At 27.0% G+C, this 27737-nt stretch overlaps 4 protein-coding genes and 1 long non-coding RNA gene across 6 annotated transcripts in view; 2 read left to right on the top strand and 3 right to left on the bottom strand.

The window, feature by feature from the left end:
• Positions 1-5924, top strand: part of LOC107169996 (protein Wnt-5b-like) — a 66260-nt gene extending 60336 nt beyond the window's left edge. Inside the window, exons 6-7 of the mRNA XM_015519975.2 lie at positions 2460-2627; positions 5183-5924. Of these exons, the coding sequence (XP_015375461.1) occupies positions 2460-2627; positions 5183-5370 (356 nt within the window). The 3' untranslated portion in view covers positions 5371-5924. The remainder of the gene's footprint in view (positions 1-2459; positions 2628-5182) is intronic.
• On the bottom strand, positions 5301-13300 carry DNAlig4 (DNA ligase 4). Of its 2 annotated transcripts, XM_015519973.2 has the most exons (17): positions 13177-13300; positions 10221-10389; positions 9993-10150; positions 9755-9909; positions 9483-9658; positions 9196-9419; positions 8951-9108; positions 8704-8896; positions 8470-8596; positions 8289-8400; positions 7971-8164; positions 7757-7894; positions 7427-7673; positions 7072-7346; positions 6865-6984; positions 6102-6226; positions 5301-6033 (listed from the first exon to the last, which is right to left on the bottom strand). In XM_015519973.2, the coding sequence occupies exons 2-17, from the start codon at positions 10383-10385 to the stop codon at positions 5931-5933; spliced, it is 2670 nt and encodes an 889-aa protein (XP_015375459.2). In that variant the 5' UTR covers positions 10386-10389; positions 13177-13300; the 3' UTR covers positions 5301-5930. The 2 variants fall into 2 exon arrangements, with proteins under 2 accessions (XP_015375459.2, XP_089077840.1); XM_089221714.1 differs by lacking the exon at positions 13177-13300 and having other exon boundaries at positions 10221-10410.
• Positions 10506-13183, bottom strand: LOC107169995 (general transcription factor 3C polypeptide 3). Its single transcript, XM_015519974.2, has one exon. It carries the CDS (start codon positions 13137-13139, stop codon positions 10629-10631), a length of 2511 nt encoding a protein of 836 aa, XP_015375460.2. The 5' UTR covers positions 13140-13183; the 3' UTR covers positions 10506-10628.
• A 97-nt stretch (positions 13301-13397) lies between the features above and the next one.
• On the top strand, positions 13398-19645 carry mi (cyclin E-interacting protein minus). The gene is made up of 6 exons (XM_015519970.2): positions 13398-13838; positions 15587-15893; positions 15955-16224; positions 16292-16519; positions 16921-17119; positions 18234-19645. The coding sequence occupies exons 1-6, from the start codon at positions 13766-13768 to the stop codon at positions 18765-18767; spliced, it is 1611 nt and encodes a 536-aa protein (XP_015375456.1). The 5' UTR covers positions 13398-13765; the 3' UTR covers positions 18768-19645.
• A 2338-nt stretch (positions 19646-21983) lies between these two features.
• On the bottom strand, positions 21984-22554 carry LOC149058442 (uncharacterized). The gene is made up of 3 exons (XR_016190550.1): positions 22453-22554; positions 22169-22398; positions 21984-22085 (listed from the first exon to the last, which is right to left on the bottom strand). It is a non-coding gene; the product is annotated as an uncharacterized LOC149058442 (long non-coding RNA).
• Between the last annotated feature and the right edge of the window lie 5183 nt (positions 22555-27737).

The raw sequence follows: 27737 nt of genomic DNA, 5'->3' as shown, positions 1-27737 counted from the left end.
ATTAAATATAGTTAAGGCACGTATAGAAAGCGAATGAAATCATATTATATAGGTACCTACTATATCTATATAGTTAAAGTGTGATACTATACACACCGTTTTTACCTTTTACACATGTTGAATTACTTGAATCTATTTCAAATTTGTTCTAAATTATAAGGTATGTACCACTACATACGTACGCTGTGATGGGGGGGGGAGGGGGGTGGCTGAGAAAATATTTCAGGCTGATAAATATTCATGAGCAGACCAGGAAAATTAAAAAAAAAAAATGGGTTTTTATTGCCAGACATGATTTCACGAACATGAATATCAGGTAAGGCCACCGAGCGAAATCTCCTGTACATTCAGCCGGACCTGCAGTCCATCATCCCTGCCTATATGTATTTATTCTCGAAGTACCTTGCACATTCAGTATGTTCACGACAGAAAACATGTATTGCCCATATTAATGCAGTGTTCCTCTATATCCGTACAACATAATAATAAGCCGTATAACGAACACGAAAAGCGACAATAGCGATATTATCACTTATGCGAGAATGTAATGGGTTTTTAAAATGATTTTCGTCTGTCTCTTTACCGCATATTATAAACCTATTGTCGGTATTAGGTAAACCAATTTGTACCAACACTACAGTAATAATGACGATATAATATCATGCACTCATTCTATTATTGGTTCATATATACAGGGTGATTCTTTTATCAAAGAACACTTATATGGTGTTCGTGTGTAAATACCGCCTAAAATACACCTATATAACACCAAAACCACCAAAATTTGGGGGGGGGGGGCTATATCTTGTAAACGGATTAACGAAAATTGAAAATTTAAACGTGAAAATTCATTGAAAAAATAGCCTTTTTAGTTTATGACATTTTAAGCATAGGTTGTCATTTGAAAATCAAAAGTTGATAATGGTTTGCCTGATAAATATAAGGGTAAAAATATTTAAAAAATATATAGTTCTAGAACAAGATGGATCTAAAATGTCAATAGTTTTTGAAATAATGAGTGTTGTTTGATAGAAAAATCACCCTGTATATATATATATACATATATACTTACCATGGAGTTTATAATATGTTAAATATAGCTAGGTACCAGCTCCTTTAAGTATATATGTGTTATGTATTATCATAATAACGGTCCGCGACGAGGATTGTGCACGGCGGCGGGCGCCTATATAATATAATTTTTTTTATGGACACTGACGTTTTAGTCGTTATTTTAACACCCGACTATATTGGACGTATTTCTTTTTCGTTTTATGGACCAATAATAGTGTTCGTGTGTGTTCGTATTATATATTGTACGTATAGCATATTATATTATTATACCTAGTAATATACCGACCGCCGCCGCCAGTATATTACACGCATTATATAGTTAGGTAGGTATCATATAGGTATTATGGTACATTAGAACATAAATAAGACGGCGTGTGACACCACCGCCGCTCGGTCGCTATATATTCTAATCCGATTACCTACGTTCTTCGCCTGCGCCTTATTGGATCCTCTGCAGAGCTCACTGTACCGACGAATAATAATAATAATAATAGTATAGAAAAAACATAACCAAAAATCGCTGGAAACCTTCAGTGCTTTTGACTTGTACCATCACGTGTCCGTGACATCATCAATATTATTTTGTATTGTTGATCATTGGTTGTGGTGAGACTGAGGGTATACAGAATTTCCACCTTCCTGAAGCTTTATATGGTGGTACCTACGACTTACCGGTAACCATCAATTTCATGAACAGTTAGCGTCACGAAATCAATGGGAATATAATTATATGATCGCGTGCAAATATGCAATACTACAAAATGTATTAATATGCCATATGCGAATTATGCGATCTTCTATAGAGGATAGATCTTCTTATACCTTATATACCAGTTCCGTTTTCTGGTATCAACCTATCTACCCATACTTATATTGATTATATTTAGAAAACATTTAATTATTTAAGATACACGATATACAGTTCTTACTTTTATTTAACGTCCATTGTATTATCATAATTGTGTTCACCTTTCCTCCGGAACGTCGATGAACTCATCACTATATATATCAATTTTTGATTTTAAATAACGTCAACCCCTTATTTAGGTACCTGCTTTGGTATATACATTTATTGTAAGTATTTTACAATCAAAAGCACTTAAGTACTTTTATTAAAATATTTACGATATCCCAAATATTCCAGAACGATTATTTTTATTTTACTTACATACATTCAAATTTTAAATAAACGAAGGTAGTGCGAAACGAACCGACAATTTCGCAGGGACACAGGGTAAAATTAAAATAGTAGAATGCTTTTAAAAATTATCATAGTCCATAAAATTGTTAAAAGAATCTACCCATATATTATACATACTTGCATAAGTGTGTGATATAACATTATTTATGTGAATATGTGACAATAACTGTGTCCTCTGTTTCAGGTGAACATCTGAAAGAAAAGTACGAAGGCGCCATCGAGGTGAGGGCTACCAGACGAGGACGCTTGCAGATCAGGGATCCTAGGTTTAGTCTACCGACGGCAAGCGATCTCGTCTACATTGACGACTCGCCCAATTACTGCATTAGAAACATCACTGCTGGTTCTATAGGTAATAATATTATTATGGTCTTAATATGGTCCAAAGACTTAGAATACGCATTTTTTTCCAATACATTAATAGATAAGTGGGTCAAATAAAAAACCAAAATGTTATTTTCATATTAGGTTTTTGCTTATTATATAAGCCATAAAGTATATTTGTATATTAATGCATTATCTATAGTTATATTTGAACTTTATTAAAAACTATTTTGCAAAAAACAAAAATTGATTATAAAATTTAAAATGTATAGGCTGCATATATTGCCAACATCGTGTACTGATGATTTAAATGCAAATCCATGCGTTAAGGTTTACAGCGCTCCTATTCGCCAATGACAATCTTGAATTTCTATAATTTATTAACTTATAAATATTTTTGTTTTTATTAAAAGTTCGAATGAAATTGATATGGAAGCGATCTAATCATATAGGTAATAAAACAACAATTAATAATAATATAATAAATACAACAAAACAATTTAGTCCAACATTTTTAGTGCATTTTTACAATCTGCTGTAAATATTTGTTTTTTCAGCTAGGTATAATACAATTTCATCTTTTATAATAAATTATATTTACCTATTTTATACAAGAACATCTTAGTTTCTTTATCTAACGTTTCATCATAGAATATTCTATGCCTCTATGGTTTCATTTAAACCGATATGATCCACTATTCCGATATACCTACATTAAAATATGCATTTCTGAGGTGGTATCTATCTATTTTTAAAATCATCTAAAAGTACATTTTTAATACATTTATTACACGTGTCTGATACACATAAAGTCACCTCCTCCCCCGCTCACTATATCATGCCACTGGACGTTTTAGAAGTATAATATATTATTATACATATAAGTGCCCGTCGCCCGTGTCTACGATTATTGTGCTCTCAGACTCAATAGCCAATAAGCCATAGTATTATTATAATATATAGCTCGAGATTTCCTCAAGATGTCGATTACATCGTATAATATAATAATATTGTGTTATGAGTTATGATGGCTATAGAATATAGATGTGTGTGTTTTGTAATCGATAATGATAAATAACTGTGCTCTTAACCAACGATACCCCGTCGAAAACAAACATTCTCGTTCTCATGAATCATGATTGATGTGTGATTTTCGTTCGTTATGGTTAGTTGCAGTGTATTATTAATTATTAGTTTATTACCTACTCTTCTTTAATAACGAGGAACGACTGATATGATAATATAGTGAATATTGACACGTATTTTATGATTAGGTACATCAGCATATCCTCTTGGGGTCAAAAAGCCTATAATCTTTTAAGCCTCGTGTTGACATGTAGACATGTATAGTCATCATACTATCAAAATTTAATAGTACAATGCTGAATAAAAAAAAAAAAAACAATTTTTAATTATGATATACATTTGAGTGAATTATTTATTGAAGTTTCATAAAGATCAGTTTTGAATAAATAATTGATTTGACAAGTATAACATTGATAAATTATTCCATTCTCATAAACTCGTAAGTCATAAGAAGGACTAGAATTTATGCCATAAAAAGCTAAAATATGTAGTAATAAGTGAATTTATTTTTCATTTTTGGTAACTGGTAAGTAAAACAACTATATACCTAATATTTTTTAAAGTTTTTTTTTATTAAAACTACGACGATTTGGATTTAAAATTTCTTTTCTATAATTACACACTTAAAATATTCTTTATTTATTTAATTTACTACTTAACCACCAATTTGTGTAATGTAAATTGAGTAATTATTATACTTTTGTGTATTAGGGAATTAGAAATTTATGAAATATGTAAAGCCAAAGTGGAAATCTTACAAATTATGTAAAAATAGGTAAAATACAATAAACCTATATTATTTTATTGTAAATTGTGTGAAACTAATTTATCATTTGTCTCAATTAATTTATAATGCTTTAGTAAAAATATGTATTTACATAAAAATCCAAGTCTTAGCCATAAGTGTTTACTATTAGTACAGAAATAGAAGTATCTCAAATCCATATCATTATATATGTTTCTGAAACATTGTTCCATTTATATTGTGTGATAATACAGGGTGTATTAGGAAGATATCACACATGAAATAACTTTTGTTCTAATCAATATTAAATTTTTTTTTATATTTAATTTATAGTTGTTTTGCTACACATATAACATAGAAAAAGTTTAAAATTTGATTAATTTTTTTTGGAAAAATTCAAAATAGCCAATTTATAAAATTAGATTATTAGGTAAATTTTTATGATGAAAATATTTATCTAAGTAGTTTTTTTTTTTTTATTAAATATCAATATTTTTTTTGTCTCAATTAGTTTAAAACTTAACAACTTTTTTCAAAATATTTTATACAATATTTAATTATACATATTAACTATAATTAGTATTTTATAATATTCACAATATCCATAAAAGATTTAAGTAGAACCATTTTTTTTTGACAAGACTTGCTATTACACCCCGTGTCATAATTAGTAAATTCTAAAACTATACTTTTTTTTACATAGTCTGTGTGTTTCATAAATTATATGTTTACATTATATTTTTTTTTTTCAGGTACTCATGGTCGAGAATGCAACCGTACATCACATGGGATGGATGGTTGCAGTTTACTATGTTGTGGTAGAGGCTACAATACACAACGATTAGTCACACGCGAAAAATGCGAATGCAAATTTCATTGGTGTTGTTATGTGCAGTGTAAGACATGTATCCGTAATGCTGAAGTGCATACATGCAAATAGAGTAAAACAACAAAAGAAAGAAAAAGAAAATTTAAGAATTGAACATTAGATCTCAAAATATAAACTTTTGACTTCCTCTCTTATATCCCACTTACCTATAATTTAATAATGTGTTTTTGATTTTTCTTGTCTTTTAATATAAACAATCATTACACAAAGCCCATATCCCAGGCCTACCTATTTATTTATCAAAGTACAGATTTATTTTGTTTTTTTTTTATGTTACGGACTATTTTGGAAAATGTAAATATTAAAAATTAATATTTTAACAGTAACAATTATAATTATATATTTATTAAGGCTGTTTTGTTTCAACGGACTGAGACAAATTAGCTAATAAAGTAGACTATTTATGTTTTAAGGATGATGAATTTTTTATTTATTTATAATTTTAGTAAGTTTGAGTGAAATCTAAACAAGAATGTAATTAACAAAACAAAAAACCCGTTTTTTTATAGTATAGATATATTATTATAAATGTAGTAGTTTATATTATAGAGAGTTGTGCACAAATTGGAATAAGAAAATTAATAAATATCACAAATCAATTTTTTTTTTGTCTACCATTTTATTTTTTGTTTAATCCAGTTCTCATCGACAATTTCAAATGCTTGGTTTCGATCTCTTTTCATAGTTTGATATTTATTAGTGTTATTTTTATTACTAAAATAACAGAAAGAATATTAATGTTTAAAAATATTAAAAAATTAGCTAACAAGTTGCAAACATACCTTGAATGAATTACAACATGAGTAGTATTGTTATCAATATTTTTACAGACTTTGCCACCATTAAATTTAAAGATCAACATTTCCAGCACTGTATTCGTGTGGAAATTTCTGACAGGCAAATTTTCCTGAAATATATTCAATAATATGATGTTAATTTTCATAGAAAAATATTACATTTAGTATGAAAGTTGTGACTAAAATTCCCCCCAAAAAATATCGTTGAACTCATGGGCGGATAGGCCTACCAGGCATATCCCGGTGGGCCCCCCTTCGTATTTCGGTAATGGGGTCCTTTACTATCATGTATTATTAAATTTTTTTCATGTGGGGGGCCCCATTTTAAAATTTTCCGGTAAGCCAAAAATGGCCTATCCGCCCATGCTTGAACTATATAAACTTGTTTGTTTATTTAGCAATATCACATTAAATATAATACAATGACTTATTTTTTATTTAATTTTTAACTTAAACCCAATTATACTTTATACTTATTAAATAAACGTGTAAACAAAATTAAACAATAAGTAGTTGATAAATGCAATGTTAAGTATGTATAGAATAAACATTTCTGTTCTATCAACCAAAAAAGTAATTGTTAAGTGTTTACTTGAAGAAAGATAACTGAAATATAGTTCCTACAAATATGGCTACATAGACATATTAAAATTTATTTAATCTCTTTTTTATTTTTTATATTTATTTATACATTTGAAAATTATTATTGGGGAACTTTTTGTAGGAAAATAATGTTTATCAAACTTACTAAATTTAAATTATCAAAATAGACTTGAAATTTCTCAAAAATTTTGAAACATGGTTCTTCATTAAACAGTTCATTTTGGAATTCCAAAAAAGGATCAACTTCTGGGTTGACTAAATCGTCCTGTTCAAAACCATGATAAGTTATAAATAATAATTGTGGTATTAATTATTTTAACTCCGAAACATAACAATGATTAATGATGCATACATCTAGTTCAACTCGATTCATTGCACGGCGTAATGTTTCAACAGTAGCTAATTCTGTGTAACTGTCACCATACTGATCAAATTTTTCATCCATTAATAGCTGGTGTTCCTTGGATAAAAATAAAACATTTTCGGGAGTCCAGTTAAGAAATTCATTGTCAGTAAAACATGACAGTATCCATTTTGTACTTATTATACTATGTTTGCCTGATAATTTTATTGCATGCGCCCTTGTATGTTTGATGTTGTTGGCAAGAACACAAAAAGTATTGTTACCTAATAATAAGTAAATTACATTTCATTCAATTTGTTGTACAAAGTATTAAATAACTATTAGCTAGTAATATTTCTTTTACCAGGGTTTTGCACGACTTGACCACCATATTCAAGAATCTTTTTTTCAATTTCAATTTTGCTCATTGTTTCACTATCGTTGAGGATACAGAATTCTTTGTCTTCAAACATATTATTAATATATTTGATATCTCTTATATTTGGGCCTTGAAATTTTTTATCAACAGTTAATGTCACACGGGATTTTTTAATTTTATCTGAAGAATTAATTACACCAGTACATGAAGTATATAACTTTCCTTCCGTACGCTATAAGGGGAAAAAGATTTCTTGAATTAGCAACCAATCCATGATTTTCAATTATTATTTCTGTAATATTTAAATTAACACACCCTGATTATAGACTCAAAATCCTCAACGGTCAGACAGTCATGCCACGGTTTGTCATAACGAACTTTTTCAATTCGTGGAAAACGTAATGTTATATTATTTTTAAAACTGTGGCTTGTCATAATTTCTGTTGCCTTTACCTGTTTACAAAATGTACCTACATCATAACTATTTCAAACACTTATTATATGTGATGCGCAATAATTTTCTTTTCACCTGTAGAATAACTGATGATTCAGGTTCAATCCAAAGATCTGGCTTTTCTTTACCCCACTCAATGTTTGTTGGCATCACTCCAGCATTAACTCTTTTCCAGTGAAAAGACAATTGTCTTGATAAATCAGCTAGTTCTTCTATTGATAATCCAGAACTAACTCGACTGATAGCAGAACACTTAAATGATTCACCATCTATTAATGATATAAATAGTGAGGACTAGAAAATTAGATAGAATAATAGACTGTCTTAAAAACTAGGTTGTGATTGAAAAAAAATTATTTGAAAAAAAGTAGTTAAAAATTTAAAAAGTTTTACCTTTTTCTAAAAGACCCATAAGGAAATGGCTCACCACACCTCGATTTTTACCTTCCCCATAATATCCACCAATAATTAAAAGGTCTAATTCAATGAGTGCACCATCTGTATACTAAAACATATTTAATAACTGTGTTTGATTAAATAAATTTTGGTAGTAGAAAGATTGAGAAATTCTTACTTCTGGTTTAATTTTATACCATCCTGAATTTCGTGAATTTGGCTTGTAAATTGATAGTGGATCTTTAACTACAATGCCCTCTTCATGGTTATCAATTGCATCATTGAGATATTTCATTAATTCATTTCTAAAATATTTTAAATAAGATTTATATTAATTTATATTTAAATAATACCATTGGTTATAACTTATAAATATATTTAAAATCAATGATAACATATTTAAATTAATTACTTTCTTGCTTTATATCGAGTGGTATGTACAAAAATCCCATCTAATGGTTCAAATATTGTATTTAAAATATCTAATCGTTCTTCCAATGGACGGTTTGTAATTACTTGATCATTATAATAGAGAATATCAAATACACAAAAACAGGGTTGATGTGTATTTCCTATTCTTAGTTTTTTTACATCAATATTCATGGCTAAAATAATAATAATAATAATAATTGTTGTAATTAATAATAATAGTATCTTACCTTTTGTAGAAAATGATTTGTACTTTGTGTTATAACACATCATCTCACCATCTAAGATACAATTCTTTACATCAGATTTAAACTGTTTTGCTAATATTGGGCTCAGAATACCATTAACATCATCACAGCCATATGTGTCTGTATAATCATTGCCTTTTCTATAAAAATAAACAAATAGTTCAAACAAGAACAGATAAATAATACAGTAATACCTATATAAATTATTGAAACATTTATTAACATACCTTGAATAATATTTAAAAAGGTTTTTTTCTTTGGACCAATGGAGTTGAAATCTTTCACCATCCAATTTAATGTCAACAAATAATTCATCATACTTAATTGTTTTAAGTATTTTATTATCATCAGTAATTTCACAACGCTGGCTTAGCATTGGGCAAAAAGGTTCAAATAAATTAACAGATATCTCATGCAAAACCACTGATGGGTTATTAAGCATTTTGCATACCTAAATTAATAACATATTTTATTTTATAATTTTCTAAAATTTTACATAGATATATCATATTACCTTTGTTAAATCATTGCAAACATCATATAAATCGTTGGCATCGTTATGATATGCATTTAATATTTTTGTATGCGCAATACCCAAGCGCATTTCTTTTAATAATAGCCGAATCAACCATTTTTGCTCATTCGCACTGAGTTTTAATAGCATTAATTGTAAAATTTGTTCCACTTCCCCTAATATATGCATATATATAATTTAAATGTTCAACGGTCATAAATTTATAAACAAGATTGTATCTATATAGTATATTATACTGAAATATAAATTACTTGATTCATTGATAGCATGTTTCATAGCTATTTCATCCAATAATTGATTAATATCAGCAATAGTCACTGAACCATTATCTTCAAATCGACTTCTAATAACCCAAAATAGAGTTTCAGCAAAATCTCCAGCTGTAGATCCAGAAAATTTTGGCAGCCTGCATAAATATTAAAATTACTATTATTATTTATCAATATTTTAGCATATTTAGGATACTGATAATCTTAGCAAATTACATGCCTGAAATTCAAAAGCTTCTGAGCATCTGGACTGTCTTTTGCAAGGCATAATATCTTGACATACAATCTTCCTAACGCAGCTTCTTTAACGCCATATGCACCCCTTTGTTTGTCTGCTACAGGTATCAGTAATCTTAATGCCGGATAAAATGTATCTTCCTAAACATATTATAGGTATAGGTAAAGTATAAACGGAATGAGATATTTTATCTAGTATTAGTTAACTTACTATATTTAAGTTGTCACTTTTCTCAATTGACCCTCGACATTTACTAATGAATTTTTTTAGAATGAGGACTTTATTTTCGTTTTTAGCATTATAAATGTCTTCACATACTCGACAAAATAATTCAAATGGTATTTTGTTGCAAGCTTTACTGATTGTAGAAGCCATGATTCTAATAAATATGATCAAAATTAACAGCTATTTTATTGTATGTACATTGTACATATTAAATATTAAAATATAAAAATAAATAAATACATTTAAAATTAAATATAAAACTGATTACAATTTACAATCAACAATACTTTATTCATTAAACACCACAATTGAACATTAATTAAAATAATTATAAAATTATAAATTTTTGTAAAATTAGTAAAAAATAAATACAAAAATTAAATTAATAATAAATCAAACTTGCACATGACTAATATACATCAACGCAACTTCAAAATTTCCAGAGTCCAGGTAAATCAAATGCAAATTATAAGCTGCAGCATGTTTTAAACAATAATCTTCCCTAAATGGTTTGGTTTCCAAAACTAATTTATAGTAATGCAGAGAGTTTGCTACCATACCGACTTGATGATATGCTCTAGCAATGTTGAAATAACATTCCTGTTCATGTTCAACACCTCTGTGTTCTTTATACTTCATTAAGAATCCAATGCCCTGGAGTGATAAACTGTGTCTGTCTGCACCAACTTTAAATGTACACAGTCTGAGTATAATCACTCCAAGCATGAAGTAGAGCTGACTTTTGTCATCTAGTTTGTTCAGTAGTTCAGTATACCTTGAAAATAAAAGCTGATAATTATATGTATCATTAAATACATTGGTGTCTAGTAAATTAAGGGCAATATTATCTGGATACTTGGCAGCAAGTCGAAAAATAAATTTTGCTTGTTTTTTGGCACCACACTTTTTCAAGAGGAAACAAAATAAATTGGAAATCTGTGGTGCTTGAGGATACTTTAATAATAAGTATCTGCACAACATGAATCCTAGTTTGAATGCTCTTACTTTGTATGCAAATTTAATAGCATTCAAAACAATTTGATGATTGTAGTTTACTAATACAGTAGAGTTCATTGCTGAAAGCAGCAACTTTAATCCTTTGTAGTAAAGATTTTTCTCAATGCACTTCAAACAAATACCATACATAATGTTCCATTCTTCTTCAGGACTTGGTAGTGGATTAATGGTCAAGATATTATCATGTTGATAACCATACAATTCTTTCTTCATTGTTAACAAAGTATCGTGTCTATTTTCTACATTATGTATAGCCAACATAGATTTAACTTCTCTTAACGAATGTACAGGTAAACAGTGACGAGAAAACATCAACTTGGCTGCTTTCCAACAATTCTCAAACATATCATCTTTATCATATGATGCCAATACATATTCATACAACAATCTACAGTCTAGATTTTCCACGCCATTCTGAAATAATACTTTTAGACTTTGGTCTATTCTGTTTAACTTTTTCAATGACATATATAGATCAAATTTAACTGTTAATTGTTGTGGATTGACATCCAGTAGCTTGTTATAATTGTCAATAGCTTGTTCTAGATGTCCTAAAGTTTTTAAACATTCAGAATACTTAATTTTGAGTGCATGCTGATCAAATATCTCATTTTTACAGTTAATCAATCGCTCTAGAAATATAATTGCATATTTATGCTGATTGGCCTCAAACAGGATATTAGCAACATCTAAATGAAATCTATTTACATCCGTCATATTTAAAACTGGTTCATAAATTGGGGGTAATATGGAAAATGCTTCAAGTTGCACCAAAATTTCAATAAGTTTGACTCTTACTAGCATTGGCATAGTAATAGGAGCATTGCATTCAACAATTTCTGTTATAGATGTTTCATTACTCACATCAGCTATAAACTCAAGATTATAATGATCGTACAACAATTCTAAACTTTTTTTAAAGTTTTTAGTTTTAACAAGATAATCTAAACATGTAACAAAATCATTAGGTTTTATATCATCAGGAAACAAACTAAACACATGTATTAATATATTTGATGCACGTTCATAATTTTTGTTTTTGACAAAGTTGTCAATTAGTAATTTAGATAAAGCAGTAATTGAATCTTTTTGATCAGGTCGTAACTTCCGTAATAGACGATCATATTCATTCATGGCACTTTTAGCAGTACCAAGTTGTTCTAATATTGATGCCCTTTTAATATGCAAGTCTAAATTACGCCTATCTTTTTGTATGGCTTTTGTCAAACAAAAATCTGTTAAAGGCAACATGTTATTTGCCTCACATGTTTCGCCTAATAATACCCAATCTTCAGATGTTACACTACTTAAACTGTTACCAATTACAGCTGTTTCCAAACTTTTCTTCATGTTTCCCATTTGCTCATAGATGTCAGACAATGTGAAAAATGGTTCAGATGCATTTGGACACTCTTTCAATATATTCACACAAATTTTAATGGCCATGTTATAATTTTTTTTTAACATAAACATTTTTGCTTGACCAATGAGCCCCCTCAAGGCTAATGGAATTTTTCCCATTTGTCTTGAGCGGGGTCCTTCAACAACAATGTCGTCATCTTTGTCGTCTAATTTTGTACTTGTGCTTTGTGAGTTATTAATTTTATCTTCAACAGGTTTGGCACTAATGTCTTGGTCTGAATCATAGCTTTGTATGGTATTTCCTTCTAAATTGTAAACAATAGCTAATTTTTCATTTTCAGAAGTACCATCTGGAACTTCAATTTTAGTTTCTATGGTGGGTGTTTCGATTTCTTGAACATCCAAAAAATCAAATATGTCTTTTTCAGACATGTTGTCATCTTTAAAAACATCCATAATGACGTCTGGTGTACCTTCGTCCAAGACAATCTCCATGTCCTCAATATTCAACATAGTTTCTGCCATATTAAACAAAATATAAAACAAATGAATGAAAACTTACCAAGTCGGACGACAGACGATTATCGGATTATTGTTGTATAGATTTTTAGTGATTTTAGTTATTTAAAATGTAAACAAACACTTTTGATGGCATTGGTTTATCTTTTTGTCATTTTTATCAATTAAACTGTGGTTATCGCATCACTGGTTGAATGGAACGTAGTAACGGTAATGGTGGTAAGTAAAACGGTGAGTTACTGCAGCTGTAGTTAGGTATATGGAGTCATAACCGTTTAATATTAAAGTATACAACTTACTGATTTACTTTTACTACATTGTACCTATACTGTACGTCTGTAAGACATTTCAATTTTTTGACTATTGTCTGTTAAAAGTCGTTGCAATTTACAGCGTACCTATTTGTCTGTAGCACTGTGAGAACCTTGATCTATGATTCAGATACGAATCAATATCATGATAAATGTCTATTCAGTAATTGACGTGCAGTGACAGTGTATTAGGTTATTGAAGACGTCAAAAATAACTAATTTGTCTTTCAAAATCTATTTAGATAACCGTTATAGGTACGGTAATTATTTCGTGATCAATCTTAAATTTTGTGCAATAATAATGTTTGAAATACAACTTCAATGATGAAAAATAAAAACATGTCAGCAGTGGACGAAGAATCTTTATTCTCGGACGAAGAACTGTTTGCCAATGGTAAGAACACTATACATACAAATTGAATAACTTAGTAATTTTCTTAAATCTAAATAGGTATCTTAAGAACCTAATAATCTAATAATGTTGTGTTATGAGCTCAGAATTTGGTTTGGAATATTTATATATTTATTTGTATAAAATCAATGGTACAAAGCCCTTTAATCACTAACAAAAAAGTGATGATAATAAAAATTACAAAGACAAAATTTTAGTCTATAAAAACAACTAAAATAAATAATTAGGCACTATGTTTTATAAATAACAAAGTTTTGGTTTTAAATACTTGACAAGACAAATGAAAAAATCCAAGACTGTAAAGATTCTATTGACGTTAAAAATGATTTTTTTCCAATAAGTACCTATTTGTATTAAAATTATGGATATGGAAAAAATCAGAATTTCGTGTATACCTACTAGGAATTCTAAATCAAATTATATTAAAAATAGCTGAGAAGTTTATATTATAATTTTAAATATCATAGACAAACATTATATCTATTAAATCACACCCGATGTTAAAAGAGTCAACACCTATAGAGTCTTGAACCAAAAAGAGTCTGGAGGCCATATAATGAGTAATAAAGGCCACTCTTTTCAGAAATTTATACTGCATATTATTAAGCTCATTTGAGTAAGTTGAATAATTATTAGACCAAATTAAAGACCCAAATTATAGGTTTGTTCTAACTAAAGAAGTATACAAATTTTTTAAACATAGAGGATTTCTTAAGTCCTTAGTGTTTCTAGTAATAGAACCCAACATTTTATACACCTTATTTATGATAGTTTTATGATTTATTTTGAAAAACAGATCAAATTCAAAACAAATGTCTAAATTTGTAATTGAAGAACATCTTGCAAAATTTCACAAGTTTTTTTTGGTTTTTCATATTTATTTTTATATATTTTTAATATTTAGGTATAAGTTGATCAGAATCTTTGTTGTTGTCACAAAGATTTCCTGTAAAAATTGCCTCAAAATATGTTAAAACTTACCATTTTTTGTAAAAAAAATTGATTTGATATTTGGTAATTTATGAAATTTTAAATAAATCTTAATTTATATTAGTATTGATTATACCTATCATTTTAGTGTGATACACATTATCTGTGTTTGTCCATTGGCTAATTTGACAACATTTCAATTTTTCTGTGACGCATGACACGTTTAAATTGCAATATTCACATAAGTATTAAGTACCTGCCCTTAACACACTATGTAATGAATAAAATATTGTAAAAGAACCATCATACAAATACGGATAATGTATTCAATTTTAATTTTGATAATATGTCAATTCACTTTAACATTAAAGCTTATAACAATATTGGTTCTGCTGAATACAAATTAGCCATGTTGCATTTAGGTCAGAGAGATAAAATAAACATTGTTCTGTCTATCTCTCAATACTAAACTATAATAATATTTAGTTGTGAATTTTCAATCATGTATTTATTGAAATCCAAAAATTGAAAATTATAGATCTTATATCATCAGTTAATCATAATGTTGTTTGTATTATTAATCTTAGACTATTAATTTAGTCATAATTTCATGATAATACCTTCTATTGCATTGAGGGTTTAATATATTTTTACACTTTTTATTTAAATTTAAATGCATCTAAGTACATAGAAAGTTTTGAATTGGTACATTGTATATGAATTATATTATTTGAGTATTTTTGTCGTCGTGATTTTGTTAAAATTAATATTATAATGGTATTAAATATTTTTATTCTTAGATGCAAACGATTGTGTTGTAAAATTAACAAGTTCAGTCAGTTATGAAGACGAGTACCAGTCTTTATTATTTCAAAATAGAGATCGTATAATATCTAAATTAAAAAATGAATTATCCAATGTCTTACCTCCTCCACCAACAGTAACTACTTGTCGACTGAGTGTAAATGATATACTAGATAGATGGTATCAACACGAAAAATCAAATTTTCTAACGAAGAAACCGGAAACAAAATTGTTAAAAAATATTGACCGTGCAATTAATTGGTCATGGCCAGAAGTATCTAATGTTCAGTGTTTTGATGTTTAGTAAGTTAAATATGAAAAATCTAAAATAAATATCTCTTTTAAAATTGTATTTTTATTACAGCTATAACATTGATAACAAATCGGCTGAAATGGCATTGTTGGAAACTAAGTATCAACAAAGGTATGTTTCAAACGAGACAAAATCGCTTATGAACACAGGATTGACGCCACAGCCTAAAAAAGAACGGGGATTAGTCATTCAACAAGTTAAGACTGTTGAACAAAGTATACGGTTAATTCGAAGAAAACCAGTCTCAAAACCTCAAATATTAGCAGAGACTAAAGCAAAATTAGCTCTTATTGAAAACAAACGTCGAATTTTAGTGCCAGGGTAAGAATTTATTATAATAATTTATTAACATACCTTTATAATTTGAATATATTTATTATTTTTAAAGAAAACTAAAAAGGGAAAATATAAAACCACTTGAGAAAAGTTATCTTGAAAACCGAAATGGCAATGACAGAAGATCAATTAGTCATAAAAGAGCATTATTTCAAAGTCCTGAAATGTATTATTCTAGAAAACGTGTGTGTTATAGTCAAAATCCAAATTCTGAAGAGTCATCTCCTCTTAGTGCTCTTTCAATTTGTAGCGATACATCAAATACTACACCAGTTAAAAGGTAATAATTTATAAAGGTATTTGAAATGTAAAATATATTTGATGATAGTATAAACGATGTCAATGATATCAATGATACTATAGTCAGGTTCAAATAATGAAGTGGTTGGTGACTCCATCATCCAACTCGAGATGTTCTACAGCTGGTACCAAAAATGTATTTATGTATACCTGTAGGAACCCAGTTTTTGTGTGTGAAAATTACCTTAAAGTACATTGTTTTGATGCCTAAAGGCTTGAGTTGGGATTACCAACTGCCAGTTTGTTTGATGAAGATAAATAATACCGTTAATATGTATTTAAGATAATATCTTACATCGGTCATTTTCTTATTTTCTTATTGTTATTTACTGATACATTTTATTACACAGAATGAAAAACTACATTTATTTAATTTTTTAGATGGAGTGCTGCTCCTTTAAGTGCAAAATTATTTGGTGATGACAAAGAGGACATACAGAAATCAAATATTACTAGAACAGAACCAGTCAAAAAATGTCAAAGAGTATTGAAATTTTTTAATAATTCAGAATCAGCAACTCCAAAAAATTTATTTGATACAAAACCAAATCAAAAAGAACTCAGTAAACTTCATAAACAGGTATTTATATTTTTTAATAACAATTTTACTGTAGCTATAAAATTTGGTAATACGAGTCTTCTAAGCTGCTTTCTGAAATTTTTTGCGTCTTATTTATACTATTTACCTACTAATTATAAATTATATTATATAAGATTATTTAGTGATACATTTTATTGTTGATAATATATATGTCACTACATTAGTCTCTATAAACATTAATTTATTTGGATCTCTGTATCCATTGATTTTTTCGCTTATCTGTCTTCTATATAAAAATTAATTTAGTGATAATGCAATATTTATGTACTGTATTTAAGAGTTTGTGTGGTTGACGGTTGTGATATACAGGGTGATAAAATAGCATAAAACACTTATTATCTCAAAAAGTATTGACTTTTTTCAAATTGAATTTTGGACGAGTAGTTTATGAGTTATAAGTATTTAAAGTTTAGATTGCAGAGTGGAGTGGTACGGGGTTACCCCGCAAAATGTTTGTCCACTACACCACTTCTCTAAACTTTAAATACTTATAACTCATAAACTACTCGTCCAAAATTCGATTTTTACGTATCAAAATACTTAGAAAAATATCCTGCTTTAGAATATGAAATTAAAACTATGTTGTCATTCAAAAAAGTAAAAAACTTAAAAAATTATAAGGATAAAAAATATAATTTTTTAATTAAAACCTTGGTTTTTTAACAACTTGAAACCATGTAAAAAATATTTTGAAAAGAGTCAATACTTTTTTTAATAATGAGTGTTGTTTGATAAAATAATCACCCTGTATAATCATTAATCGAGTATCTACAACTTGAGTATCATATAATATGTAGTTATACCTACAATAGTGTTAGGGTATACTATTCTTAATCTATTGGATAATCCCTTCCAAACAAACAAATATTAATGTTTATTGTTCAATTTTTATTTTTAATTATTTATAATTCTACTTTCTTTTTTTTTGTGGTGGACTCCTGGAGGTATTGTATACATCTATAAGGAATACTTTACCTTTGATTAATATGTTTATTGTCCTGATTTCCATAGGACTTTAAGTTTTTTTAAACTGGCCCCTTGGAGATTGTAATGGGTTTTACTGTAACACAAGTTAATTCAAAAATTGTTTCAGAAATTACTATGGGCTGTTTCGGAAGTGTTAAAAGATTGTGGTATCGATAGCCATCACAAGCAATTTCGACAATTTCTTCAACAATTATTCAAAGTATGTTCTAAACAATGGTTGCAGAAGACAAGTTCTGAAATAAAAACTAGCACTAGTGAAGCGATGCGTGCTCTAGTGATGAAGCACAAAAGTACAGTATTACAATTGAAATCAAATTCCCCGAAACATAAGGATAATGTTGCTATATCTAAACAAAAGTCTGTGGCAGATGTAAAAAAAGTATTATTTATAGATACTTCACCAAAAACTGATTGTAAGCTTGAAAAATTTAGTTCAGACTCAAAATCAAAAAGTTCAACCATTGAAAATGTAGTTATCAGTGAAGGAATCAATGATTTTGCATTATATCTAGATATTAAAAAATTACCTTGTAACAAAAATACTGAAGACCTACCAAGTAGGCCAATTTCTTCTACTTCTGACTATTGTTCTAACCTGGATATTGATTCCAAAGATTCAGAAGGAATCTTTGCTGGTTAATGTTTATACTTTATATTCAATAATTAGGTAAATGTATTTTTCTTTATTGACTACTGAAACAATAGTACTATTTTTCAGTCAGAAAAAATTTAAATGTTACTATCCATTTTCTTTTCTTTTGTTTTATTTTCATTAATTTATGGTTTAATTAATTTTCCCGATTTAATTTCTATATTATCTATATTTAATTGAAATTTTTTTCTTCTAGTGTTAAGTAGTTCTATTCAATTTAATAATTAGCCTGTATTTTTTTGTTTCTAAAATTAATGTAATCTCTAATGTTATGTGTAATCATATACATATTTTATTAAGGAATGACTGAACTATATTTTATTTTCTGTACTAAATACACAGATCTCTTAAACTGTAAACTAATGTATTTAAATTTAAGTATTTAAGATCCAGTGATTTATATAAAATTTATAATTCATTAAAAAAGGCAAGAAAGAATAGATAATTAATTATGATTACTATATCATTTATAGTAAATTTAATGATTTTAACTATATTATTAAATAATTTTTAAATTATATAATGTGGGTTTTTTATTATGGTTATTTTGGTTTACAAATGTAATTATATTTATTATATTATTGAATACTTATGATTGATTCTATTTAGTATAATAGTATGCTTAACTAATTGCATATTTAGCTAATTGGTTTTCTAGAAGTAAATTGTTATTATAAATGCATATTTAATTGTAAAGAGTTAAGTTATTTTTCTATTGAAATTCTAAAAACAATAAAATATTTTTTTTTAAGAAACTAAAAATTATAATGCATATTTCATGTTGTAAAATTAATTTTAAAGTTTTTAGTTCTTACGCAATTGTTAAAAATTAGATTTCTAAAATAATAAATTGTTTAGATATTATATTACAGTGTTATTATTTAGCCTAAAATATATACAATATAGTATGTAACTGCATTTTTCTTGTGAGTTAACAATTATTATATGATAGTTAACCCGCATAGTTAATAATTTGTCCTGATGGGAGGCAGGTGACATATTTTGTACCTAGCTATTTAACATAGCATATTTCCGTCCTCTAGTTTCAATAGAATGCTGTTAGTTTTGATATAAAGTGAATTGACCAATATTAAAATTCAAAGGTAAGATTATTATCTAAGGCCCCACATAGGTTTTTATTGATATTTTTGCTGCCAAGGTGTCTATACTATCTCAGTTACTTGTAACAGTTGGTCGTTTCTCCAAAACTATCCTCCATTCTTCAAGGAAACCTGCCGGGCGCCTTCAGTTATACATTTGAAAACACAACTTGTAGGTTTATGTGTTGCATCAATTCATTAACCAAGTTCAACATCATATTTTGCCCTTAAGCCAATTATTGTGTGGCTTTATGCTTATATGCCTAAATAGATTCAAGGTTCAGTTTCTATAAATTATTGTATTGTATTTACATAGAAATAGAAGCATATTATATAAGAATAAAAATAAAGGTTGGTAGGTAATAGGTATACATTAACTTATATTAAAACTTACATTAATTTATATTAATAACCTACTATTTTCAAAAATCTACTTATTATTGCTCAAAAATATCCAAATCTTTAAGATTATTTTAGAAAATTTTAAAACTCAATTTTTATATTCATATAATTTAAGTTCACCTACATACATTTTAGTATTTTACTAACATTGTAGTTTTTATAGTTTAGAATTTAGATAACATCATGAATTATGATTATATCCACAAGTGTTGTGTCCGTCTTGCTAACCCACAACGAAACAAATAGTAGGTTCAGAATAATGCATTTTATTCAATCATTTTAGATTATGAGCTGAGTGATAAATGTATTGATTTTACAATGATGTTGACTCTTTTTTGTGGCCCCACTTATCATGCCTTTTTAAAATTACATATACATTACCAATCTAAATATTTTTAATTAAAGAGAAATAAAAAAATTCTCATTATTAATATAGCTTTTGTTTTTAAATATTAAATTGATTTATTATTAAATATAAAGGTAAGAATGTTATTTAGGGCCTGCTTAGGTTTTTTTTTAAATATTAGTTTTAAAACAAATTATGAGCATTTTAGAACCCTAAATATTTTTAAAATTGTATATAATATGTTTTTTTCTGAAATATAAAACAATACTGTCTATTTTTTATCAGATTTTTTGACAGCAAAATTATATAATATTGTTACCACTTGTACCTGTAATTTCCTTGTTCACAAGTACACTATGTCATTGTAAAATGTAAGCCGATGTACTCTGATGTCAGTTGCAGTGTATGATATACATTTTATATTCACTCAGGTTAAAATGTTAGATGTCATTCACATAAATATATAAAAATTATACAATTAAATCGATTGTAAAAGTTTAATATTATATTATAATAAAATAGTAGATACAATAGAAAATTAATTAGATTTTAGCATGAACCTATAAAATGTTCATATTATAAAATATTTTTGAAATTAAAATGTTTCTAACATAAACTAGATCGTAATTTATGTACTTAACGAAAATATTGATATTTAAAAATGTTTTAAAAAATCAGCCATTTGACTTAAATAAGTGTTTTTACCACATACATTTTTATGGAAATCAGATTTACAAATTGGCTATATGGATATTTCGAATTTTATTTATCAATTTTCAAGTTTTTTATTTTCAGTATTAAAAAACAAAAAATAAAAAATGTATTCTAAACATGTAGCGAAAGTGTCTATGAAATATATTTAAATGAAATTTTTAAAAAATATTGATTAGAACAAAAGTTATTTCATTTGTCAGATCTCGGTGGGACACCTTTTATATATAGGCATAAGACACAAGTCTTTATAAAAAAAATAATATACAGATATAGATATATAGTATTTACGATCAGAAAGTTTTGAGATAATAATATATACAATGAGCAAATTAGGTAACTATTAAATTTCATAAAAAAACATTAAAAATTTGTTGTAATTAAATTTAAATTAAAATTCATAAGTACCTATACATTATAATTTATTAATAATTATTGTTTATTATATTCTTGTCCTTCTTACAGATTGGATGGTGAGAACATTATCGTTATAATAAAATTAGAAAATGAGCGATGTAAGATATTATCTTAAATACATATTAACGGTATTATTTATCTTCATCAAACAAACTGGCGGTTGGTAATCCCAACCCAAGCCATTAGGCATCAAAACAATGTACTTTAAGGTAATTTTTACACACAAAAACTGGGTTCCTACAGGTATACATAAATACATTTTTGGTACCAGCTGTAGAACATCTCGAGTTGGATGATGGAGTCACCAACCACTTCATTATTTGAACCTGACTATAGTATCATTGATATCATTGACATCGTTTATACTATAATCAAATATATTTTACATTTCAAATACCTTTATAAATTATTACCTTTTAACTGGTGTAGTATTTGATGTATCGCTACAAATTGAAAGAGCACTAAGAGGAGATGACTCTTCAGAATTTGGATTTTGACTATAACACACACGTTTTCTAGAATAATACACATTTCAGGACTTTGAAATAATGCTCTTTTATGACTAATTGATCTTCTGTCATTGCCATTTCGGTTTTCAAGATAACTTTTCTCAAGTGGTTTTATATTTTCCCTTTTTAGTTTTCTTTAAAAATAATAAATATATTCAAATTATAAAGGTATGTTAATAAATTCTTACCCTGGCACTAAAATTCGACGTTTGTTTTCAATAAGAGCTAATTTCGATTTAGCCGAGAAAACGAATGAACTGATTTGGCTAAAATTGTTTCATATTATCTGACGGTCTTCTGAAGGTTTTAATACAGCTTTTGTTAATAAAAATAAATATAAAGTTAACTTAACCTAACTTAACACTTAAGTCCCGTAAAATTCGACTACCTATTATTAATTATACTTTACGCGTATATTTTATTCTAAACAGAAAGTTTTCAGATTAATCCCCCCCTCTCTAAAAATAAATAAATAAAAATAAATGCTTAAAGAGAGTAAATAAATCGTATAAGTACTCTTGAAATATTTTAGGTTTTACGATTTATAGACTTAAGGACTATTTAGCACCTATAGATAGCCAGGTATCGTTCAGTTTGGCACGCTCGAGTATGCGACGTTTATTAATTAAAGCCTATCAATAAAAAAACTGAGGAACATGTGTGTATATTTTTACAACAGTTATATTTGCATTGATAAATAATTAATGATCATCATTGAAGTTAATTTTTTTATTTAATTTACATGATATAAAAGTTGTATTATAATATATATCTATAATCTATGTATTTATCTGATTGCCTTAATATATAGTATAATCTATGGTGATTGCCAAATTCGTTGTAGAAGATGCAGTCGATTAAAGATTCTAACATTTTAATTAGCTAGCAAAGCATATTTCAACAAAAAACATATCTACTGCATTCCGTATAATTATTTTTTTTCAGAAATCACATTATTTTTAAACTTCAATTCAGTCAACGTCGAAGTGCATACACGTCACGGATTACGCTGAAGCCCGAATTAATCGATATTTAAGGTAAGTTTAAACTAAAAAAAAAATGTCAAATGCCCATCGGCAACTCCAAACTAGTGTAGGAAATGATAAAACAAATATTTTGTGTAAATTTCAGATACCTACGGTACTAAATATCGGATTCAAACAATAATAGGACTAAATTGATTAAACCATTAATATATTAATTATTTTATATATTATTGATAAATCTATACTACTTACTATAGTTACTTTGATTTTTAGATAACTATGTATTAGGAAATCAGTAACGATTTATGTTGCATAGAATTATAAAAATTAAGCGTTCTCAATCGTAGTATGTAATAGTCAAAAAGGTGCCGATGATAATGACTGTTTTCAATAATTGTATTTCTAGTTACAAATTGACGTAACCATTTGGACGTAATAGTCTAGGACAATAAAACGTAAAAAAATTCTCTTTAAAAAGTTCTTCTAATATTTAAACACCATCTTAATCAATAATAAATAAATAACTTTCAAAAGATAATTAAAACAATACCATGTACTTTATAAATAAATTGTTAAACAAAATTTAAATTGAATTTATAAATTATTACAATGTAATTGTTTATTCACATTTTGATGAACACATTGTAAACACGGACAACTTTTATATAAAAGTTGTATTATAATATATATCTATAATCTATGTATTTATCTGATTGCCTTAATATATAGTATAATCTATGGTGATTGCCAAATTCGTTGTAGAAGATGCAGTCGATTAAAGATTCTAACATTTTAATTAGCTAGCAAAGCATATTTCAACAAAAAACATATCTACTGCATTCCGTATAATTATTTTTTTTCAGAAATCACATTATTTTTAAACTTCAATTCAGTCAACGTCGAAGTGCATACACGTCACGGATTACGCTGAAGCCCGAATTAATCGATATTTAAGGTAAGTTTGTTTTCATACCTTTTCTTTTGCGGCTTAACTTTATAAAAAAAAAAATGGAGGTACATGGCTGTACACTTTTACAATAGTAATTTTCGTATTGATAAATAATTAATGATCATTATAGAACATTCATATTTTAATTTAATTTTATATTCGATATTTTTAAAATTTTCCTTCGATAATTTGAGCTTAAAAAAAAATATCCAAAACAAATCATAAGGTGCAGCGAAAGATCTGTTAAATTAAAACTAGAATTTGGTTGAAATATTTTGAAAATCGCATTATGTATTAAAATTGAAAATAGACAAATGTTATAATAAAAGAGCCTAAATTACATTTACGAGGTTTTTTACGAGCAACATAATATTATTATTAACATCTATAGGGAATAGACTAATTAAATTTTAAATTTTCATAAATAAATTAAAATAAAATCATATATTATTTACCTAACCAATATAATTAGTTTACTATATTAATTATTAATTTTGTATTCGGAGAAAATGTTTGACTTTGAATTTTACAAACTATAGCTAACGTCTGGCATGATCAGTAACATATTATGGTCATATAACTTTATGTTAACATTAAAAATTAGTAATTATATTAATTAAAACCAACATTTTTATTTAATAGTTCATAAAGAAATATGTTTTAGTAAAAACATATAAGTTCTTCTGATATTTAAACACCATCTTAATTAATGATAAATAAATAATTTAAAAAAAATAATTACAATAATACCATGTACTTTATAAGTAAATTGTTAAACATAATTTACTATAAATTATGTCGATGTAATTGTGTTATCACATTTTGATGAACAAATTGTAAACACGGACGACTTTTATATAAAAGTTGTATTATAATATATATCTATAATCTATGGATTTATCGGATTGACTTAATATATAGTAAAATCTATGGTGATTTCCAAATTCGTTATAGAAGACGCAGTCGATTAGAGATTCTAACATTTCAATTAGCTATCAAAGCATATATGAACAAAAAACATATTGCATTCCGTATAATTTTTTTTTTTTTCATAAATCACATTATTTTTAAACTTCAATTTAGTCAACGTCGAAGTGCATATACGTCACGGACTACACTGAACCCCGAATTAATCGTATTTAAGGTATGTTTGTTTTCAATTTTTCATACCTATTCTTTTGCGGTCTAACTTTATAAAAAAAATGGAGGTACATGTCTGACGTCTGTACACTTTTACAATAGTTATTTTCGTATTGATAAATAATTAATGATCATTATTTAACTTCATATTTTAATTTAATATTTGATATTTTTAAAACTTTCCTTATATCATATAAGCTTTTTAAAAAAAAGGTTTCTGAGTCAGATTTTGTTTCTGACACTCAATGTTTATGTGTTACATATTATTTAATAATATTATCATTTAATAAAAAAAAAATAATAAAAATGGTGTACCTAATTTTATAAGCTATTGAAATAAAATAAATACACAATCTAATAAGCGACGATAATTAATTCCTTCTATCATTAAAATAAAAATGAACCGGTAATTACCCGAATTCTAGTAGATAACTATAATGATAATATATTTGCGATAATAATATACAATACATTTAGGGTTATACTTAACAATTTTACAATATTGCTGTACCCCCTAATTTATAAAATCGTCTGAATTATCATTCGGTGATCAATAAATACAAATTAAAGAAAAAGTTCATTTAGTTACCTCTATTATAAGATGTATTGAATTACAATTCACTAATCAATGTTTTTTAATTTTAATTATATTTAATTAATCTGAATATCCGATAACTATGGTTACACTATCACTTTTATTAAATGTACTTACTTAAAGAGTTTATCGTCTTATAACCGCTTAATTTAAATTCATAATCATGTAGGAGCCTACAAATTTCACACAATACAATTACATTAAAAACATAAGCTCAATAATATTGTAAGATCATTTATATGAGAACTAATACTGATAATGTTGATTTGAAAAATAGAAAAAAATCATCGTTTTCTAAAGATATATCACTTAAACACTCTATACTTATAGATTTAATATTATTATTTTACACCAAAAAGATTTTCTATATTAGAATTATTAGTAATCATCTTAATATAGTTTTTTTTTTTTTTTATTATTATATAATAAAATTAACACATAAAATACTAACTATAAATGTTTATATTTTTGAATATTGAATTTTCATTTTTTCTTACTAATATCAGCGTTTGGCAACCAGACAAATTTATAATTTTTATAATTAGCAGCTGATCTGGTTTATGATAAAAGGGTTCTTTTGAGTTATGCAACTCATCATTCAAGTTTTTTTTTAGTGTATAGTGAGACACATTTTGTGCAGCGAGAAAAATAATTGTGTAGTAAAAATTGTTACTTTGTGCTGCGCAAAAAAAATATCAGAATGATAATATTTATTGTATTTATTGTCAATTGATTGGTTTTATTTTTATAAGCAATTATTATTTATAGCAAAATAGCGCATTTATATAAAATAATATTTAGTATATCACGGGTAGAGTCCGGATGTATATTATCATCGGTTCTGAGTATATGCAGTCTTATGAAAGTAAACAATGTAGGCAAGTACAGTATACAGTAGAGTGTAAACAGTAGTACAGCTGATGGTGCCCGGCATAGTTCAACGGACCTACAACAATTCAAGAATAGGAATACATTGTGCAGTCAAAAATAATCATTAAAAAAAATCCTGCATTCATTGATAAATATATTTTCTTTTGGCCAATGTTCAATCAAAATATCTGCGGTTAACTTCGCTGTTATAACATTTCAAATTACCTTTTTTTCTCATGTCATGTGTTGCTGTTTTGCTACTACTTTAATTTGTTTTAATTCTAATTTAACTCTGTACGCAACCAATACATTTATAACTAAATTAGTTTTCATACTAATGTTTTCAACGATTTAAATACAATTTTCATTTGTAGTAATATGTATCCTATTATATCCTATATAATTTCAAGATTCTGTTGTTCGATAACGTCAATTTTCGATTTTAAATTCAAAACTGCATTTGACAAACGTATATTTTCATATTTGATCATTTCGACCTTAATATTTTTCAACTCTTCCATCATAGGTACTATCAATTTTTTCATTAAATGTATCAAACTGCATGCTCATAAAATCAACAGATTTTATCAGTTCTTCAATATTTTTTTTCCATTGATTTTCGAGATTGTGGTATAATAACATTATTTTTAGAATTTGGCCATTTTTGTACAGCAGTTTGGTAGTTTGAGCAAGTTTATATAGATTTAGTGTTATTTGTTATTTTTTTAAAACTTTGCTGATTGCTCAGAATATCCCACACAGTAAAAGTGGAAAAACTGTCACATATCGAACACTTGACCGTATTCTCATTATTAGGTATATGTTAGTTTTTCAAAACATTTTGTGGAAATGTAATATAATCTAAAACACAAATAACAAACTATCGTAGAAAGACTAGTTGAAAACGTCTTGTACCTGTCTAATATAACTAAC

The sequence above is a fragment of the Diuraphis noxia genome, unplaced genomic scaffold (genome assembly GCF_037042655.1).
Source record: "Diuraphis noxia isolate RWA-SAM2 unplaced genomic scaffold, SU_Dnox_SAM2 contig0002, whole genome shotgun sequence".
Taxonomy (NCBI): Eukaryota; Metazoa; Arthropoda; class Insecta; order Hemiptera; family Aphididae; genus Diuraphis; species Diuraphis noxia.
This window is presented reverse-complemented; position numbering and strand designations above follow the sequence as displayed.

Coding starts and splice junctions, on each gene's coding strand:
- DNAlig4 (XM_015519973.2), bottom strand. CDS start 10,385: ATGGCTTCTACAATCAGTAAAGCTTGCAACAAAATACCATTTGAATTA. Junction 10,151..10,220: donor AAAGTGACAACTTAAATATA/GTAAGTTAACTA, acceptor TAATATGTTTAG/GAAGATACATTTTATCCGGC. Junction 9,109..9,195: donor CTTTTTAAATATTATTCAAG/GTATGTTAATAA, acceptor TTATTTTTATAG/AAAAGGCAATGATTATACAG.
- LOC107169995 (XM_015519974.2), bottom strand. CDS start 13,139: ATGGCAGAAACTATGTTGAATATTGAGGACATGGAGATTGTCTTGGAC.
- mi (XM_015519970.2), top strand. CDS start 13,766: ATGATGAAAAATAAAAACATGTCAGCAGTGGACGAAGAATCTTTATTC. Junction 16,225..16,291: donor CGTCGAATTTTAGTGCCAGG/GTAAGAATTTAT, acceptor TTATTTTTAAAG/AAAACTAAAAAGGGAAAATA. Junction 16,520..16,920: donor AATACTACACCAGTTAAAAG/GTAATAATTTAT, acceptor TTAATTTTTTAG/ATGGAGTGCTGCTCCTTTAA.